Source organism: Amphiura filiformis, chromosome 4, assembly GCF_039555335.1.
Source record: "Amphiura filiformis chromosome 4, Afil_fr2py, whole genome shotgun sequence".
In the NCBI taxonomy this organism is placed as follows: domain Eukaryota; kingdom Metazoa; phylum Echinodermata; class Ophiuroidea; order Amphilepidida; family Amphiuridae; genus Amphiura; species Amphiura filiformis.
In genome coordinates this window covers 24,573,785-24,595,004 of record NC_092631.1, presented here as the reverse complement: position 1 = coordinate 24,595,004, position 21,220 = coordinate 24,573,785, and the positions used below count along the sequence as shown (strand labels likewise).

Genomic DNA, 21,220 nt, shown 5'->3' with positions numbered 1-21,220 from the left:
AAGTTGAATTTGAGATCAGCTTTTAAAAATTGGTAAAAAGAGAGGAAATATGGCTAAAAGTGGTTGATATTTTCAAATACTTTCATGAAAAGATACAAACATATCTTATTCTATTAGATTGTTTGCATGAAAAGATGTAATTTGTTGGCCTATCGTCTGCAGAGAGCAGACGACTAACGATGGGGGAGATGATCCAATATCTAAATGCAGACGACAGATCTTCAATTCAATATTTTGTCAAAGTTGAATTTGATACCAGCTTTTAAAAATAGGTAAAATAAGAGTGATGAATATGATTGATATTTTTTAATATTTTCATGAAAAGATACTTGTAAACATGTGCTGCAAAATAAAAAGAAGTAAAGACGACGGGCAGACGACAAACGATGGGGCAGATGATGCAATAGCTAAATACAGACGACAGACATCATTTTGTGAAAGTTTTGAAGTTGCATTTGAGACCAGCTTTTTAAAATGAATTAAAATGAGATGAACCATGGCTAGGAGTGATGAATATGCTTCTATATTTTAAAACATTTTTGGGAAAGATAGAAACACATGTGCTGCAAAAATAAAAGAGGATTTGCAGTCTTTTGTAGCTTATATAATCATTCCTGTAGCAGATTTCAAGTAATATTGAACCCTGTTAAATCAAGTAGAATTACATCAATTAATGACACAAAGTCATTACCTAATCACTTAATTACATGCAATTTTCCAGCTGAAATGCTTCAATTTTTCCCCCTATAGTCTCTATATACTGCCAGTGGTTATGGATTTTGGTATCAAAATAATAAAAAATCCTTTAAAAAGGAATGAGATGCTCAATGGGAGTTGAGAATGACAAGAGCCATCTCAAGATCAAATGAACCGATACTAGGCATATTAGTACTCATGTGAATGTTTTCAATGTAGGCCTACCATTCAAAAATTGTTATGAAAATTTAAATTTTATAACTTTCAAACCACTCTACTGTAGTTGAAAAAGCTTGCTGAATGGGGCATTAAAAAATCATCTAAAATGCTTTCAAATTAACGATAATCCTACTTTGTTTCACCATGTCAATTATGAAAGCTATTCACCATATGAGCAAGCATCAATTAATTTCTTTTTACAAAGTGTTCCAAAAATAATAATGAAATATTTATGATACAATTATTTCTAATAGCTATTTTGTAAATTTTCCTGAGGCTTTTTATGTTTTATATATAATAAGACCATTAATTTACTCACACAAAAGTTTGCTGAAAGTGCATCTGTCCTTTTGGAATCTGAGAAGAGACATTATACAGTGTTTTTTCAGTCCAAAGTTTCTGAAAGAAGCCATTATACAAGTAACTTCTATATACACACATAAGCATTTTGTACCAAATTCAATTCTTTACATACAACAGTTGGTGGTGGTCAGATTTTTATAAGGTCTCTGCACTGGGTTTGGTGACCGAGGGCGCTGTTTGGTGTATTTGCATTCTGGTAGCATATCTTGGGCTCAGAGATGTTCTTTTTTCATTCTTGACTGTCCCTGTGCATGTGTTTTGGGCTTTGGATATGCTGGGTTAGTCCTGATGTTGCTCCAGCTTTGGCCCCACATACCTATTTTCCATGTGTTTTGACATTTTTTTTGATGCAATGTGCAATCTTATGAAATAATGTTTTATATGCAGTTTTTATTGTGTATTATATTTTTAGCCTTTGTGCTACCTGGGAACCAAGGGAGAACAGTGCCAGTGCATTGATTGGTCACCCCAGGTTAAAATAAGAAATAAATAAAATAAATAATAAACAAAACAAAACATAGGGGGAGTGTGTCCTAAGGGTAGGGGAGAGCATGCCCTGATAATGGTTAGGGTACTTGCCCACAGTCAGTTTCATAATGAGTAGGGTGTTTACCACGGACTGTCCAAATCTGTCTCGGTGCTATGTGGATATTCACAATCTGTAGGCCCAAGAAAAGACATGTATAGAATTAGAAAGGCAGCCGCTTTGAGGAAGTGATCCAATCCTGATATTTACCATATTATCAGTGGTGCTTTGTAGAGCGCCAAATAAATACTTGTAATAAACAAATAAATAAACCACAATGTATTTCAGAGGGGATAAAACCCAGTTACTTAAGGGATCCAAAATGAGCGTTTATTGCGTTTCGACAGTATTTTTTGTGTGACATGAGAGCACCTCAGACCTATCGAATTGCATTCTTAATACGAAACATGTCTTTGTGATATCAAATAATTTTCATTTTTTTAAAATCACAATATAATACAAATTTTATTATTATAAAAATTTGATATTTTTCAAATTTTTGATATATAACAGTCCTCGAAGTAAATTATATAAATCTAATGATATATTCTTAAAGTGTATATGTAGCAGGGAGGAAAAGCCGACGGTCAATTGAAAATTTTGACCTTTCATATTGAAGATATGGATTTTTTTTCCAAAAAGACCTAATTTTTTTGGTGTTTTGGGAAAAAAATCCATATCTTCAATACAAAAAGGTCAAAATTTTCAATTGATCGTCGGCTTTTCATCCCACCTACATACACTTTAAGTATAAATCATCAGATTTATAAATTTTACTTCAAGTACTGTTAAATATCAAAAATATCAATTTTCAATGATTTGCCATAAAATGTGTATTAAATTGCAATTTCAAAAAATCAAAATTATTTGATATCAGAATGACATTCTTCGTATTCAGAATGCAATTCGATATGTCTGATGTGCTCTAATGTCCCAAAATAAATACTGTCCAAACGCTCATACCCCAGCCCTTAAAGGGTGCTGCCCATTGATCCCACATTAATTTGTTCACCCCTACCAGTACTTGTCTTCTGGTGCCACTTGTGCAAGATAACAAAAAATGCAAAGATAAAAATAGCTGTTGCCTCATACGTATATTCTTAATAAAACATTCACCAATTTTCCCATCAACCTTTCATGAAATGCGCATCTAAACCATTCTGATTAAACCGTGTTATATAAGTAACGATTTGTAGAGGGAAAGATGTTGTAATTAAATTGATTTTGAGAAGGTCAAATCCGGGCGCCTTAAATCCATAGGCAAATCTCCCCCTTTTAGATACCAATTCTTTTTTATTCCTTATCATCAATATTTTTTAAAACCTTTTGATTAAAATATATAATCGTAAGTATGTATGTGAATGTGCGTCAAGACTTGCGCGTATATGGTATCATGAATATCTCCCCCTGCAGAAATATGTTGATATAATCATATTAGAATATTCTATTCATACTCTATAAGATCAGAATGTTTACATAACACAATTTTTACGCTTTTAAATATGCACAATTTGAATCCCAAATTTAAGAATATGCAACAAATAGCGCATGTCAATATTGATAATATATAATTAAAAGTAACCTATATTAAGTACATTTTAAACAAGCTAATTTTAGAATGGTAGAAATAACCTATTAAAAATGTTTAGGTTTAAAAAATTACTACTTTACAAACGTCATTGGAATGTTCTGCATGTCGGGCTTTTCAGTGTATGATTTCATAAGATACGTAATTGAATTAGTAGGTATTCCTCTTCTAAACTTTTACCACTAAATACTCTATATAAGAAATTGGCAAATTCGTAAACGGTAGTGAATGAATCGGGGTTTTATTACATTAGTGGTAGGGGGCCTACTTTTCAAGCTTTTACCTAAAAATAACACGGGAAATTGAAAAGAAAGTTGTAAATTATTCTCTCCGTTGGGCATTTAATTTTTGTTCTGGATTTGAGTTTAAAAGTTGATGGCATATTTGGGGTCCTTTATTGAAATTAATCTAAAGAACTTTTTTGCCTCACCTCTTTGAGGTTAAAGATAAAAAAAATCTAAAGAACTTTTTTGGATTTATTAAAATGTAAATGCATACATTTAGCAATATGTTTGATTGTTTACTGGAGTTTTTCATAATTGGGTTTTGATTGAGCAAACTTCAATCAAAACCAAAATTGTCATTGGCGTAATAAGCCCTGGGTTTTGTTGAAAAGGGTTTCATTGTCCTGTAGATCAATAAAAGGTGGAGCCATGCGTGTTGCCCTGTGTCGAGTCGCGTGCCAGAAGCCAATCACAGGCAGTGGTTCTGGGGGCGTGGCTGTTTTCTCAGAAATTATTGCCGGGAAAATTCATAAGCTGTTTTGATACCATCCGAAGAGGTCAGGAAAATTTTAAAACCCACCCACCACTCCCTTTATGAAAAATATGATATTAAATGGTATTGTTTCTTTTGCTTTTTACCATTTTGTCCAATATATGAATCAAAATGGAGATAAATTGCTGCATTTGGGCAAGTCATTGGGAATGTTTAGGACAATTAGAAATTGATAATGTTGACCTTGATTTCCAAATTGATCAGCTTGTCTTGCACAACAGTAAAAGAATGGAAACATGTTCCTGTTTAGCGATAATTGTCTTTTTTAAAGACTATTCTTGTTTTTACATGGATGCACGAAATGGACGATATTTGACAGTGTATGAGAGTTTGAAGAAAATGTATTTCCTAAACCAATATTGTCCTCTCCTTTTGGAATGATTATGGATTGCATTCCTTTTATCCTACCGGTGCCACTGGGGGATTTCCCCCAGTCAGAACTCTTTCCCCCAGGCCCGTACGCAGGATTTCATTGGGGGGGGGTGCTGATTTTGAAAAAGTGGACTTTTGTCCAAGGGGGGGAGCAATTTTGTGAAAAGTGGACAAAATTGGACCTTTTTTGACAAAAAAGGCGTAAAAAAACTGATTGAAATTGTGGGACTTTTTGTATACTTTTCCAAATTTGGGGGGTGCATCGCACCCCCTGCGTATCGGGCCTGCCTGCCCCCAGTTGCCCTCCCAGTAAAAAATTGTGACAATTTCAATTTTTTGCAACAATTTTGAACAAAATGTGTTGATTTCTACCCCCCCCCCAAAAAAAGAAGAAAAAGCTCTCCCAAAAAATCCTCTGATCCTACCTCCATTTTAAATGTCAGATTATGTTGTTACATAGATTTCTTTCATGTTTGGCTTGCCATTTGCAAATGTTTATTATTTTGCTTTAGCATTTATATGATTGGTTCAAACTTACAAAATCAAAGTTTGGATGTTCTGGCATTGCAAATCATTGATTGTCTCTAGCACAATGGCTTCAAAAGAGCTTTAAGGCAACTGTTACATAGTACATGGTGTATCTTGCATACAGCATATTTTTGATGGAAACGACAAAGACAAAGCCTCCGAGGCATTGGTGTTATGCTAATACAATAAAATATAAGAAACATACAATAATATTATAAAAGGTGTGTTCAGACGAGCTTTAAGGTTTTGACAACTCAAGATGTCATTACCCCATGCAAGCCCTACATGCCAACTTGATGATTTTGGACACTGAAACATGAACCTCAAGTTTGGAATGTTTTTTAGCAAAATTTGTGAAAATTTTGAAAAAATTTATATAAATTTTGGTCTGTTTTTTGTCACATTTAAGTCTGGTAGGTTTTCGGAGTCCCATCCACGCATTCCCTCCCAAACCAAAGTTAAGAAGTGTTCACACAGTCTGGCTTTTACCCCCTCGGGATGAGCATGCAGGATGGTTACACACACTCCAACATATCTCCTCAAATTCTCAGACATCTGAAGTTTTCTGTCTCTGTGTGAACATGCCTAAAGACTCTACTGCTATTAGATAGTCACCTGTCATGATTGATTTTTCTGGAGTATAAATGCAAGGTCTGAATCAGGCCCGTAGCACCCCCAAAAAATGCCAAAGGCTCAAAAAGTCCAATTTTTTTACCCAAAAAGTCACATTTGCGAGCGTAGAGGTTTTTTATGCCGTTTTGATCCAAAGAGGTCCACATTTAGTCCACTTTTTCAAAATCGGCACCCCCCGAAATAAATCCCAGCTACGGGCCTGGTCTGAATTCAGTGAATTGTATTTATTGCAATAGGTGATTATTACTCTAAGATAAAAATAATATGAAATCAGGTTTAAAATAACCAGTACACAGTATCTAGGCTAATGAATATTTCATATGAATTTGTAAATAATTTATAAATATATCCGGTTACACTTCTGGGATATGGAAACATAAGTGAAAAATGTAAGGACTAATACTTGGCATATTTAAGTGCATTTTGGGTTATGGACCTATGTGAAGTACAAGATTTTAATAAAACAGTGGAATTGTTTTCATGTTAGCAGCAGCTTTAACATGTTTAAAGCAATACAACTCAAACTTTTAAGAATGTTCGGAATAATCTCATATAAATTGTCCTGTGCACATCTTTTAGTATTATATTGTTCAAAATCCGAACCATCATGGATTGATCCACCACTGTTTAAACTATAATGTCCTTTAATAATTGTTTTTGATATTTTATCTTGCCGGAGACTCGCTGGTCGGGTATCTCTGTGTCCTAGATTTTACACTGTCTGTTTGTTGTACTTTTTATGTATTTTATTGTTGCTATACTGATTTTATTCATGTATCATTATTTGTCTTTCTATTTGTAATTAATGAGAATAAAGTGGCTGATTTAATACAAAAAATTTGTGGAGGAGGACGCCCTCAATGGTTTTAAAAATACTTGATTTTTACAAATATTGTATGTACTTTTAGAGAACTAAAATATCGTACAAAAATTAAGGTTTTCAAGGTGCTGTAGTTGTTACAAAATAAATCTCAGATATTGAATAAAACGATGGAGTACATCGTTTAATTATCTCGATCAAAATATTAGTCAAACGCATACGGGATGTTCATAACACTGTATGTGTATTTCCCTGATTTATGAACTATTTTTAAGTGGTTTCAGAAAATGTTGCAGATCATTTTTGTCCTGGATGGAAGTCCCTTTAAGTCAAATGTAAGTCATGAATTTTAATTAATTATCACAAGTTGGTAGACAATGAGGTGACAAGAGCAGAAAGAGAAATATCATAAAAGCTACAATATATCACAGACAACTTTACATAAAGTAAATGGAAGTAGTAGGAAGCAACAGAAAGTTGTAGGATGTTGTTTTTCCTTGCTTTAATCAAGTGCTCAGCAAACACAAAATGTTAACTATTCTTCGGATGAATCCCAGGGGCGTAGCCAGCTTTCTTGGTCGGGGGAGGGGGGGGGGGAAATTAATTTTTTGGGGCACAGATGAAAAAAAATGCAGTTGCATCATACAATACATATACCGGTTTTGTTTTTAAGAGAGATGATGTATTTCATGCTATTTTGATCAGGGTGAATTTTGGTGGAAAAGGGACTCCTTGCCCCTTTTCTTTTCCTTTGCCCTCTAGATTTTCTCTTTCATTTTTTGTCAGAGAGGTACTCTGCCCCTTGCCCCCTGTTGGCTATGCTACTGATGAATCCCCTTCAAGGTTAAGGAGATTAATAAGAGTTGATTACGGGATGTTTGAATCTATAATGGAGAAACTATAGAATCACTCACCCATGCATAATTGGATCCTGTGTTAGAGCCATGTGAGGCATCTTTAACAACAGTTATAATGTGCCATAGAGACCATATGAATATTAATGAGCTTATTTGCATATTTTGCTTACATTTTCATTAATCCACTGTGCAACTTAAGCACAGTAACCAAATAATCAACTTTAAACTTGGTATTGTGATAGTATATGGTGCCCTGATATGCTGTATAGTTTTGTGTCATGTTTTTTTGCATATTTATGAATATTAATGAGCTTATTTGCATATTGCATATTATTTGTATTCGTGTGGGTGTCACCTTAATTACAAACTGCTTACATTTCTAGTTTACATATTACAAGGGAATAAAGAAGTGGGGGAAAAACATTTGTGGTAAACTGTTGTAAGTATAAACCCTCAACATTATGCATTCAAAACCACCAGAGCCTCTTGAAAGCTACTTCCTTGGTTTTGTCTAGGGATGTAGCTCAAAGTTTCAAAATATTTTTGCTTCAATTTCTTTCCCCAATAGAATTATCTCTTACACTGAGAGCAAACACAAGCTTGATGTTTGTTTGATCTACACAACTGATGAAATTAAAGGTTTGCATTGCCTGCCAATTTCAAGGATATATTTCAGATATGTGTGCTTCTTTAATGCCCTGCATGCTAGCCATGTGCTTCAACGGAAAAAGTTCAAAGTTTTGAAATAATTTCTCAAAATATCGAGAGCTATCTTAAGAACTACTGAACCAATACTAGGCTTGTTTGTACTCATTTTTATGCATTTTTCATGCTGATTCCAAATATGGTCATGAAAATATGCATTTCTGAAATTTTTAAAATTTAAATGTTTTTTTTTAAACTTGACGTCTGCAGTCGACATCCGTGGAGAGAGTTAAAAAACAGTCCAATGTTTGTTTCTTGCCCGGGTTTCTTGCCTTTCAAGGGACAATTATCCAAGATTTTCTGTCCAAAATGTTTTGTCTTATTGCTCCATCTATATGGGCTATTCCAGTTGAAATTCATGCAGCCCTTATGGAAGACATGACTTTAATAGTTCACACAAGGGGTGTAGATTTCACATAGAATCACCTATTCAGGTAAATCAATTTAAAATGCACACCCCTTGTGTGGAAGATCAAGGGGTGTGCACAGGGGGCGTATGAATATTCAACTGGAATAGCCCAATGATAAATAGGCTAATTTGATCATATTATCTATTGTATAAAACATTGCGAATGCGTAACTCTGCAAATGTGAATTGCTACCCCCGGTGTTGACTGCGTGGGAACGTATGTTAGATGGTTTCTGAACACGGTCTCACTCACAGTATCCAAACCTTTAATTTTCAGAGCCACCAAACCTTTTACATTAGCAGATAGGCGAGGTCTGCTTGTTCTCTGTTAACAAGGGGCAGTCTTCAGTGAACGACTTTTTTCAGAGCTACCACACTTTTCACATTAGCAGATGGGCAAGATCTGCTTGTTCTCTGTTGACAAGAGAGTCTTCAGTGAACGGCTCTTTTCAGAGCCACAAGTAGGCAAAGGGTGGCCTACATGTCTCATTCTTAGGTACTTTGTCCTGAAGAAGTCGGAGCTACTCCTGACGAAACTCTTATACATTTTGTCTCACTCACTATTTGTCTCACTCACCACCATAATATTAATATGTACATACTTTTATCCCAACTTAATTTTGAATGTCAGATTATTTTCACATTTTGGTGTACTGGTAATATAGCATATCTATGCAAAAAATGCAAATATCCAAATTTTGATAAATTTAAATGTGTTCTACCTAAATGTGTTCTAGCTGCTTTAAAAAAACACCGATAGTCCCTTTAAATGAAAACAGGGAGAGAAGAGCAACATGTCAATGTGTGCGTACAATTGTGCTGAGGTCGGGTCCATTTGCGTTTCAGGCATTAATTTCTCTTTCACATTTGCTAGGTTCAGAAAATCTTCCGTTGCAGATCTATTTTGATATTTGTTCTTAAATTGCTATCAAAATAAATTAAGCAATCTGTCCCATTTGTACTTCCTATAGTTACTGTTGCCAAATGCAATTTGTTAAATTAAAATTTGTCATCGCTAGGGGTATTGCACAATCGTGACCTTTCAATACTTAGCTTATCAATATTGAAACAGAATGATTTTTTAAGCAAAGCATCTTCACTTTATTTAAAATTTTAAATAAATGAAAATGGTGAAGAAAAAAAGCAAACATGAATTGTATGCATGCATTGGAGAATTTTAGTTAATAAAATCTTTTGAAGAAACTTTCAATAACTTAATACAAAAAATTCACTCAGGCAAATTTTGATGGCTTTTCAGGGTCTATGATCTCAGTATGAGATTTGTCGACATGTTCTAGTAGGGGCGGATCCAGGAATTTCCAAAATGGGGTGCGCCGAGGCACCACCGCCGCGGCTTGGCGCCCACACAAAGTCATGCACTGCTCTGCAAAATACACAGTCAGGTGCCGCCGGGTGCGCCCCCCTAAATCCGCACTGTCTACGTTTTGTTGGAACATGTCACATATAAATAATCTTCAATCTTTAAAAACACAGGCATCAGAAATCATTTCTATCTTGTATAGTGATTTGTGAAACATTCATGAGGTAATCTATATTCATATTCAACATGACATAAAATACAAAGAGAAGTACAACATTTCCATGAAAGTCCCCAGATCACAGATGATCCAAAAGTTTAGTTATGAACACTTATTAACAGCAACAGAGAACAAAATGTTTGCATATTAGTATGAATACAAATAGACTGAAATGCTCAAATTATTTTGTATCATGGTTGGTGCATCTGTACTCTGTTGTATGTGGATTTCTAACTGTTGCATAAACCCTAACACTCCCAAGTACTACAAGCTGTATCAAAATGATTGGTACCTGTGAGTTCCATTGATAGATTAATGGATGAGTCTCATGCAGCAAAATTCAAGGTAAGATCCAAATAAGTTGTATAATTGTATAGCAAGTCATATTTACATTCTGGACATTTCAAGAGTATCCAACATTGCATATGAAAGAGGCAAGCTTTTCAACAAACATCAAAATTGATATCAGGGTACCATCATTTTGATACAGCCTGTACAAGATACTATGATATATGTGACGTGTCGTGTCAAAAGGAGACACTTTTGGGCAGGATCATACATGGAGAAATAGCCGAAAATCTGTCCGGGGGTGCTTTTTTCACAATTTGTGTTTGTTGCGAATTTGTGATGTTATTGATGTTTAAAATATTGTCTAATAGATTCAGACCAGAATATAACTGGCATCTTGTATTTTTTGAGACATTTTTCAAGGTAATTCCTACTCTCAACATTGCCAATAATATTTTTAAAAGCCGATATCTCAATTTCCAATTTTATAATACAATAACTTACTAACTCAATATCTTCGCTTGGGAATGTCCGATTTCATTGGGGAAAACGGCGTTGTGGAGCAAAATATCTCTATATTTAAGATATGTAAAACCTCAAAATTGATAACCTGCCCAAAAGTGTCTCCTTTTGACATGTCACATCACATATATCCACTGTGCATGCCATCCCATGTGATGCCATGACATAATCAACGTGAATCCATCAAGTTGAATTTCGGTCATTTATAAAAGAGTAAACAATATTTCCCATTTTCCCAGGAATTGGCTACTTGATCAACGTCAACTTAAAGCTCATATTTATTTGATGTCTGTAAAATTTGCTAATTTGTAATTGAAATATCGTCATTACTTTGATAATCAGTTCAGTGCTGTATTTTAATAGTCGCTGATGTTGACAACGGGACAATTTGATTTTCACTTATGGAGATGAATGCCGTCATTCTTGATCATCTTCAAGAGGAAACTTAACACTGGTTACATGCTTGAGAACAAAGTGTTGTGGTTTATATGCTTGTATAAGGAATGCAAATATATCATAGAGACATGCTGATGAGAGAAAAAATATGCATTTATCACATCCTTTGAAAATGTTTCATAAACTGTGTCGTTATTGACCAATAATAGTTATACGATGGGTATATAATGAGTGTTAAAGAGGTTGTTTGAGATATTGCAGTGGGAACATTTTAGATGAGGAACCACTACATTTCGGTAAGAGTGGATACTCAGATACTTGTTGATTCTTCCCCATCTGCATCTATGGCGTAGCGTGGGTCATCACATGGGGGGGCACCGGGTCTGATTGGGGGGGGCACAAGCCATTTTTTTTCAGATCGATTGGGGGGGCACTTGCCCCTATGACGCTACGCTAAAGCCAAGAATTCTCAACGTTGCGGAAATTCCGCAAAAATCATGAAATTGGGAGGTAAAGTGGAAAATGCATTTCTGAGAAAAAAAATAAGCAAAAATGACCTAGAAAAAGAAAAAAATAATACAATTGAAAAGAAATAAATAAAATACTAAATGAAATGGGTCTTCAAAATTCATCAAAATAAAGTAAAATCCATGATAGATTTACTGTACAACGTCTGTCCTACTTCCTATTGCAGCCATGATACTCAATTCTTAATGAAATTTTATTATGTCAGAAATGTGCTAAAATTACAAAGCGGAGAAAAGCGGAATTTAGCATTTGTAAAGCAGAAAATTCTTGGCTTTACGCTACGCCACTGATCTGCATAGATAGAGATCACATAACTTTTCCATTTTGTGTTAGTTCTCCCCTTCTGCAAAGGGATCGCATAACTTTTTCAATTTTTTGGGTGGTTCTCCCCTTCTGCAAAGGGATCGCATAACTTTTTTTTTTTTTTTTGGTGGTTCTCCCCTTCTGCAAAGGGATCGCATAACTTTTCCATTTTTTGTCGGTTCTCCCCTTCTGCATAGGGATCGCACAATTTTTCAATTTTTTTGTTGGTTCTCCCCTTCTGCAAAGGGATCGCATAACTTTTCCATTCACTCCATGAGGCAACACACCCTTTTAAAAACTTCAGAAATAACAATTTGATAAATTCTTTTTTAGACAATGATGCTTGTATCATTAAGTAGATATTGAAGATAATGGACAGGACGTTAATTGCGCATAATCTTGAAATATACAAACTTAACAACTTTAATGGATGTCTATATACTTTCTAAAATCACCTTGAAGTACCTGGTAAGGATGAAGTTAGAGGTAGGGATGGAGTGAAGGTGGGAAATGCTCATTTTCTGAATCTTAGTGATGCAAATAGCTTTTATGGACATCTCAAGGGGGATTTTAACAATATGGAAAAACAAAAAGAGTGATAAGGTCTTAAAAACGTGATGATAGTTATAGCAGGCTATATGATGTTTATATGGTATGATGGGCAGCTAATGAAATGTCAATTTCATATTTTGTCATATTGGGGGATTTATGCAAGAAGCACCTTTCTGCAATATAGCTGCCCTATAGATTTTTGATAATTTCTACATTTTGCACTATACACACATATAAAAATTGACTCCTGGCAGCTATTGCAGATCATGCCTTCTTGCTCCAACCCTCAATTGTTATTTTTTGTAAAGATTATTTATGATGTAATCATATGCAAATGCTTCATGTGTTATAGCATTTGAAGTATTTTTATACATTTGATGATTTGCTCTTGATGTTTAAAGTGATTTTATAGCAGGAAGACAAAAGTTTATCTTTGCACTTTTTGTGTGGTTCATAAATTGCTTTTAATCTCAACTTCATCATGTTTTAAAGAGATATTGAGTTACACGGAAAAACAGTGGCATGATCGACGGGAATTTAATGTTTATTTAGATATTGAGTTGTTTACATTCCTTTTTAATTTCACTTGTATTTGTGTTTTGCATTATGTATTGTTTTATTGGACCCCCCCTCCATTGCTTTTTAAATTAGTAAAAGTGATGCATTTGACTACAAACTTTGAGTAATAACGTTTGAGTCTTTGGGCGCAGCAAACACCATGTGCTGCAATGAGGCTGTCCATTTTTAGGGCCATAATGTTCAATTTCTGTTATTCTTTACCAAAAATGATGAAATAATATTAGTAATAACTGTCAGGAAGGTTATAAGGAGATAAACAAACTGGGTAAATTTGTAAAATGATATAAACCAAATTTAATGTCTTAATTGCGACATTAATCAAAAATTGAAAATTAAAATAACCTATAAATACAAGTTAGGACATATGTGACCCCTCAGCACAACTGAGCCCGGATGTCGCCAATCATCATCGGGAGACATTCAACCAAAATATTCTGCTTGAAATTAGCTTTAAAATGATGTATATCTTGTCTATAGTACTTGACATTTAAGTAGTGAAAAATCAATAAAACAGTCAATACATCCTTTGTTTCCTATTGTTTATTGTTAACTTCATTGGAGCATATCTCAATAGTGGCACTGGCGACATCCGGGCTCAGTTGTGCTGAGGGGTCACATATGTAAACATTACAAATATGCACAAAAATCAGGTTTGAAAAAAATATGCCAATTTTTTTCCAACTTTGTACATTATGTCTTTAACTGATATGGCATTTGCTTTCTATGGCTGTAATGAATTTATGCATAAAATGGTAACAATATCAGTACATCAAGTGTAGCTTGATGGAGAGTTGTGTGTATTGATGATTTGTATAAGGCCAAAAAAAAAAGTTTGTTTGTCCATAGAGGCTTATGAAACAGTTGGATCGGTAGGTCGGATTTAAAAAAAAAATTTTTTTTACAGATATTGCACTTGAAACTGACAATTTGAAGACTGGTAAATAAGTAAAAACACACAGCACTTAACTGGTTTAACTCTTGAGATGGTTCTGCATGTTATACTGTTCATTTTCTTTACATTTTCTTTCTTTAAATTTATACTAACCACTGTTTTACTAGCACATTTAATGCAAATTTATAAAAAAAAGAAAAAAAAGACACGGTCGGGACCAGGGTACCCGGTCGGTCGGACGTGGACAAACAAACATTTATTTTTTTGGCCTAATCTGCAACCATTATATTTTCAGTTACATTATAAAGAAAGTGAAGATATTATAATAATAAAACAGATAAAAAGAAAAACAGACAAAAGTTATATACATATCTTAACTCTCTCCACGCTGATATCGACTGCAGACGACAAGTTTCCACAAAATAAATCAAAATTAACAAATTTCAGTATTCTAAATTTTCATGAACATATTTGGAATCAGCATGAAAAATGCATTAAAATGAGTACAAACAAGCCTAGTATTTGTTTAGTGGATCTTAAGATAAAGATACCTCTTGATATTTTGAGAAAATGCCTCAAAACTTTTGATATTTTATGTTGAAGACTATGGCTAACACATGGTGTATAAAAGTAGATGATGTTTTTGTGATGATTTGTATAATCTTCAACCTTCAATTTTTTTTGTTACTTTTGAAGAAAGTCTAAGAAAGCACACATTACAATTTGCTCAAGCGATTTCTCCCTTTTTCATTTATAAGAGAAAGGATATAAGCAACTTGGGAATGGTTTATGATGTTTTTCTGATGATTTGTAAAATCTTCAACCTTCACATTTTCAGTTACTCAGTAATGATGAAAACAACATATCTTAAGAGGTAAAAAACATATTGTGCGTGCTCTGTATATTCCATGCTTTTCCTTTACACTCAAAAGGATAAGTTAAACAAATGAGCTAATCTATTTAGAGTCTACATTCCCCCGTGGAAGATTTGGGAAATATCTTCTACAGGGGGAGTATGAATTTCAAATGGAATAAGCACATTAACCATGGAAGATTCAGGTTGAATCTTTTTCAGAGGCTGTATAAAATTCAAATGGAGCTGCCTAATGTGTTCATTCTATGTAAGATTCATACCCCCTGGAAGATATTTCAAACATCTTCCACAGGGGGAGTGTTTAATGGATTTACTCAATTAACAACATGAAGGAAACGGTGAACAGCAATAAGATTTAAAATCACCCCTGCTTAACCTGTAAAATTATACCAATCAAAATCTGCCACAAATACTTCCTCTTTATTCTTCCAGATTTTTTAAAATGGAAAACAGGGGAAATGAGCAAAATCTGTGACAATTTACCTGTCACTGTGCACAACATGAAAGTCACTGATTGAAATTTAAATCATTTACAGACATTTTGCATGTGGTGTGCACTAGGTGTTATCAATTACAATACATTTGTAACACATTGTTTCCACATGTGCAATTATTCACATTATTCAGAGAAAGAAAATTTCTTGCTAGAATGTGGATTTCCTGATAGTCTAAGTTGAGATTTTGCAGTTTTGTATCTTACATGCTAACTTACCCCACAGGGCATATATTAGTACACATGCGATTTATCTGTACGCTGGCGACGCAACCGCATAGACGCACCGATGGCCATTCTCAACAGCTCTCATCTTGAGATGAGATACACTATATAGCAATTAGCATATATTTTAATTGATGTGTATACAATAAATATTTAAATACATATACATCCACATGGGAACAATGCAATAACATAATTGTGAGGGAGGGTCAGTTCTCACACATGCCTTTTGTATTGATAACCCTCCCCTCTATAAACTTCTGAATCTGGGTATTTTAGCGGTTTTAATTTTTCACAGTCATTCACAGTTTCAAACATCAATGCATATAGGTCAAAAATATTTTGCGGATTTTTAATTTTCGTTTCTGAAAATAAAAAACCTTGCGAACAATTCCTGTTATAAAATACTGTATAGTGCGATATTTTCGCTGGGTTTATTTTTCGCGATGTTATCAATTCTGGACAGTTTAGTAGGTGTTAAATTTAATATATTCACATAAAGTACCATGTAATAAATATTTTTGCGGGTTATAAATTCACAGCTACCTGTTCGAATACAAAAAGCGCAAAAAAAAGTCTCACTATACTGTAATGTATGTGGTGAAATTCACAAACAAATAGGTTTTATCATTCTATCTTTTTTAGGATTTTAGATCAAATATTTGTTTGAATTAATTGTGAAATAAGCATTTATATATGACATGTATTGACTTTTCCCTAAAATTTAACTGCATGTACAATATATCTTAAATTGACCATTGTGAATATTGAAGGTGATTTTTGTTAAAGTCACAAAATTTACGTACTGCAAAAAATAACTCTGAAGTACACAGTACTTGTGATCCATTCAAGCCTCTTATATTGTCATCCACACTGCAGCATCAATTCATTTATCTCTTGTTTTTTTTCTCTCTATCTCTCTCTCTGTCTTCTGCATCCCTCCCGTCTCTTTCCGTCTCTCTCTCATTACCCCAATCTGTGTGGGCAATACAGGTCGCACTAAACCAGGGCTGCGAGGCAATCCCGAGTACTCCAGCAACGGGGTGAAAAATAAGAATAGGAGTCAGGAAGAGCCGACTCATTGTAACGAGGAAGTAGTGAGATTACGCAGAGAAATTGCTCGTAATAGCGACAGACGACACACGTTGGGAATATCACACGATGTTCATGCCAGAAAACAAGACCGCTTTAAGGTGAGTGGTGTTAACGCTAGACTTTACGTAAATAGAGATTTTGGAAAATTAACAGCGGGATAATTGGATCATGTTTCAATTGTTTGCTTTGTTAGAAGATATCAATTGTGTTTGTCTATCGACGCAGCGGTCAAAGTTCTTTTTTATTATTCTTAGTATGAATGGATGTATTCATCTGCTGTCATCGACGACAATCGAAGTGTATCAATAATTGGGTCTCCGAAGGCCAGACCGTGTTATATCAACTCGGACGTATTGGCGAGTAGTGATTTTTGTTTTAACGTCGATTAAAATATAACCACCTGGGTAAATATTGCGGGGGCAGGGCTCAAAATAAATTGGGTAAATCTGAGTGAGCAGAAGTTGCAAATAAAATCAGCGTCGGTTAACGGATTTCAAGTCGGCTTAAAATAGGCGTGTCTGAAAGTTAAAGTGCTGTCAAAGTGATGTGTTTATATTTAGCATGTGCGTGTCGTAGGGTGGTATTCAATAATATGGTATTGATTTATAAATCGGTAGATTTTTTGTAGTGATAGGAATAAAACAGGTGTAAAAAGAAACTGTCAGGTTGTCAATTGTTATGTTTAGCCTTGAACCAATTTTGAACTTTTTTCTATGTGTAGAATATAAAGCATTGGGTTTCTTATGATTTTGAGCTAAATTCAACTTACTTGAGGCTTTTATAAGTCGATATAATTGTAAACAGGTTTTTTTTGTTCCATATGTAGTTAGTCCAGGGTAGTTGCAGAATTATTGCTGCCACTGCATTGCTGAGAGGATGAGGGTTAGGTGAAAGCATTAATGTGTAATTTGCTCACAGCGATGCCCTCATTTTTTCTTGAAATTTCTACTTTTTGCACGATTGTAATACCCAATGGTCATGGTGTACCCTGTGAAAGACTAAGCCTGAAGTTCTTAAATTACAGTAAAATTTAAGGATTTTTAGATTAAAACTGAAGATCCCTGGTTTTATTCGCCAAGTCCGCCATGGAGCTTTACAGTTAAATGGTGAAGTAGTTTTCTTTCATTTTGGCTCATTATTTTGGCTTAAAATGACCAGAAAACCTCATTTACAATTAATAATATTATATAATTTTTTTTGGCAAAGAATAAAAATAAATAAAATTTGGCCGAAATCAAGCATTATGACTTTAAGGGTTAGTGTTAGGGTTATCAAGTGTTTAGGATTATGGTTTAGGTTAGATATTGTGGTTAGGGTAAGGATTAAGAAATCTGGCAAAAATTTGAAAAAAAAATAAATTTTCTGATTTTGTTAAGGGGAATAATTTGAATAATTTTTAAATAAATAATGTTGACATGTTCCCTTACTTCTATTTGCCAATACAAGAGTAGCAAAAATAGCCTCTTGACCAAGGTCTTGGTATGGATTATCAATCCAGCATGTGTATGCGTGTGATGCGTGCTTGTGTGGACTGTGCGTGGACATCCATGTTTTCTGCTTAATTCCACATGTGTCTGGGTTAAACTGCTGTATACTGTAAAAGTGGAAATTTTCACGGTACATTAATTTTCACACATTTCGCACTCAATGTAGTTTAAAAATCGGTGAAAAGCGAGAAATTACACACACGAAAATAACCACTTTTACAGTACTAATGTTTAAGCTGCCTATTTGAGCTGTTGTATTTATAAGTGTTTGTCTGAAATTTCTAATTTTTTGTTGATTTTCAAGTTGCGATTATATTCTGCAAATTTTTAATATTATTTTTGACAAATATGCAAGAAAATAATAAGATTTACAGGGAATTTTTGGATAGATTTCCTCAATTATATTCTGTGACATTAAAAAGATATTTATTAACTCTCTCCACAGACAAATAGTTCCAAAATTTCTTTAAAAATTAAACAAAATCAGAATTGTACATTTTCATGACCATTATGTGGAATTAGACTGAAAAATGCATTAAAATGAGTACAAACAAGCCTGCATTGGTTTGGTTTTTGATATAGCTCTTGATATTTTGAGAAAATCTCTTAAGACTTTTTATGGTGAACCATAATGGTAGCACAGAAAGTATTAAAGGGCTCTAACTATAAATTTAATTAGGAGGTTTGTTCAAGGGTGGATCTCATTACCCTTTGATCAACTTAATTTCTCAAGAATATCCAGCATGTATAAAAACCAAATGTTATCATAAATATAATCAGTGTTGTGAAGTGCATTCTTTCATGTTCCATGAGGAAAAAACAGCTAAAGTGGAATGTCCTATACACCACTAAAGCTATGGCACGTTTGATAACTTGATCCACTTCTGTGAGTGCTTCCCATAGAGCATTTCTAACGCCTTTTCTCCAAAATGCAATCTCCTCATTCATCCTTTGGATTTGTTCGGTATTACACAAAAAGGCATGGATTATTTGGTCTTTGCTCATTTTTTTTTACATGCATACACGTTCTTGGGTGAATGAATCCACCTCTCTGTATAACCATATAGGCCTACTAGTTTATCAGCAAGCCAACCTTGAGAATTTAGAATGCAATGTTTGCCTCCTTTTTTTTTCATTCTTTCAACTTCTCATATATCCGTATTCCAGATTTAATATTCAAAATCCCAGTGCTAAGTTTTTCACCGGTAACAACAACATCTGACACATCTGCCCTTCCCTGTTTAACATAAGCTATTTCATTTCAAATCCATACACCCCCTGTGGAAGACATGACCTTAACCTCCAACACAGGGTGTGTTGATTTGAAATGGAATCACCCCTTTAGGTAACCCCATTTGAAATTCACACTCCCTATGTGGGATTGAAGGTCATGTCTTCCACAGGGGTGTGTGGATTCTAACTGGAACAGCGTAATGCCGATCCTGCCTTCTACGAGACAAACAGCCTCACACCTTGTGAAATAGTATAATATTTGAATATATTTTGGGCAAAAAGTGCCAAATTGTAGACAAATTTTCAGATTTTGACTTCCTCTTATTTCCTGTACCCTCCCCCAGTGCTTCTCAACTGAAAACATTTCTGCCCCACCCTGATAGTCTGTAAATTCAACTTAAAGCAGCCATATCTCTTGTAACTTAACACAGCGTATTAATCGTCCCCCTCACCATCCCACTATTTGAAATGCTAGTGACGTGTGTTGATTGTGAGTGAGGAGCATGTCAAGTTTCCCAATAAAGTGCATTTATTCAGTAATAGTAAGCATATTAGCATCTGTTTTACACATACTATTGCAAACATATTACCCTTGAATTACTGTTAAAGCGACCATTTTTACACAAATTATTGTTCGTACTCGTAACAATTTCTTACATTTTTTGCCCATTTTAAATTTGTTTAATTTAAAGTTTTCTTTATGGACTTATATATTAAGTAAACTTTTTTTGCATGTTATTAATTTTACACAATACAGGCTTAGAAGAACACAAAATGTGTGAAACTTATTGAAGTATGAAAATTTGTAGTTTAACATTATGAACAAGTGTTTGTGTGTTCCTCCCGACAAATTGTGAGATATCCATGTGAATAAGGGTGTGTGGGTTAGCCTATAGTGTGGGATGACTTGAAACATGCTAAACATTGTGGTACAAGTTTGGTGTTATCTTCGGAAGATAGTATACAATTTCTGTTATTTATATGATGGTTTAGTATAGAGTCCGAAGTTTTCCGTTTAACGGAAAACGGAAGAAAATCACGGAATCAGAGATACAACACGGAAAATGACATTTTTGTATGATGTGACAAAAATTGTTAAAAGATAAGAGAAATAAGTGTTAAAAACAAGCATGAGTTGTGTATGTCAATTTTTATGACTAAAATACTGTTTAATAATACCGAAATAAAGGTATATTACCAAGGCATGAACCCCTATATCCCTCCAAACATCGTAATAGTCGGCCTATTATCGTGAGAATATTCCAATCAGAGCATATTGATCGCGACATTGATCACTTTATTGTGACATTAATATCATTGTTTATACATTTTAAGCTTTATTCATGACACGGATTTACAAATTTTACAACACGGATTACAACACGGAAAATGGATTTTAGAAAACGGTAAACTTCGGACTCTAGTTTAGTATCACTTTAGAGAAAGAAGTGTGTGTGGTGGGTGACTGAAAGTGAAAACTAGATATTGTGGCACAATTGTGGTGCTATCTTCAGAAGATAGCTTATAAATGAATACCATATTTCCTCGAATAGTCGCCCCCTTTAAATAAACGCCTCCAAGATGTTAATGCTGACATTTCTTTGCTGACTTGTGTAGTAAGCTCACCAAGTTACACAAATGGTCGATAGTAGCGTCGATAATTGGCAAAATCTGGGCGGAAACCCGGAAGTAAACCTCAAGTCAGTGTTCCTAAGTTCATAG

General features: G+C 34.3%; 1 protein-coding gene across 5 annotated transcripts in view; it reads left to right on the top strand.

Annotated features, from left to right (window-relative positions):
- The window catches only part of LOC140150722 (coiled-coil domain-containing protein AGAP005037-like), a 338,931-nt gene that overhangs the window by 140,542 nt on the left and 177,169 nt on the right, over positions 1-21,220 (top strand). For all 5 annotated transcript variants that reach the window (XM_072172816.1, XM_072172814.1, XM_072172812.1 and 2 more), the window contains exon 2: positions 16,677-16,876. In XM_072172816.1, the coding sequence (XP_072028917.1) occupies positions 16,677-16,876 (200 nt within the window). The remainder of the gene's footprint in view (positions 1-16,676; positions 16,877-21,220) is intronic.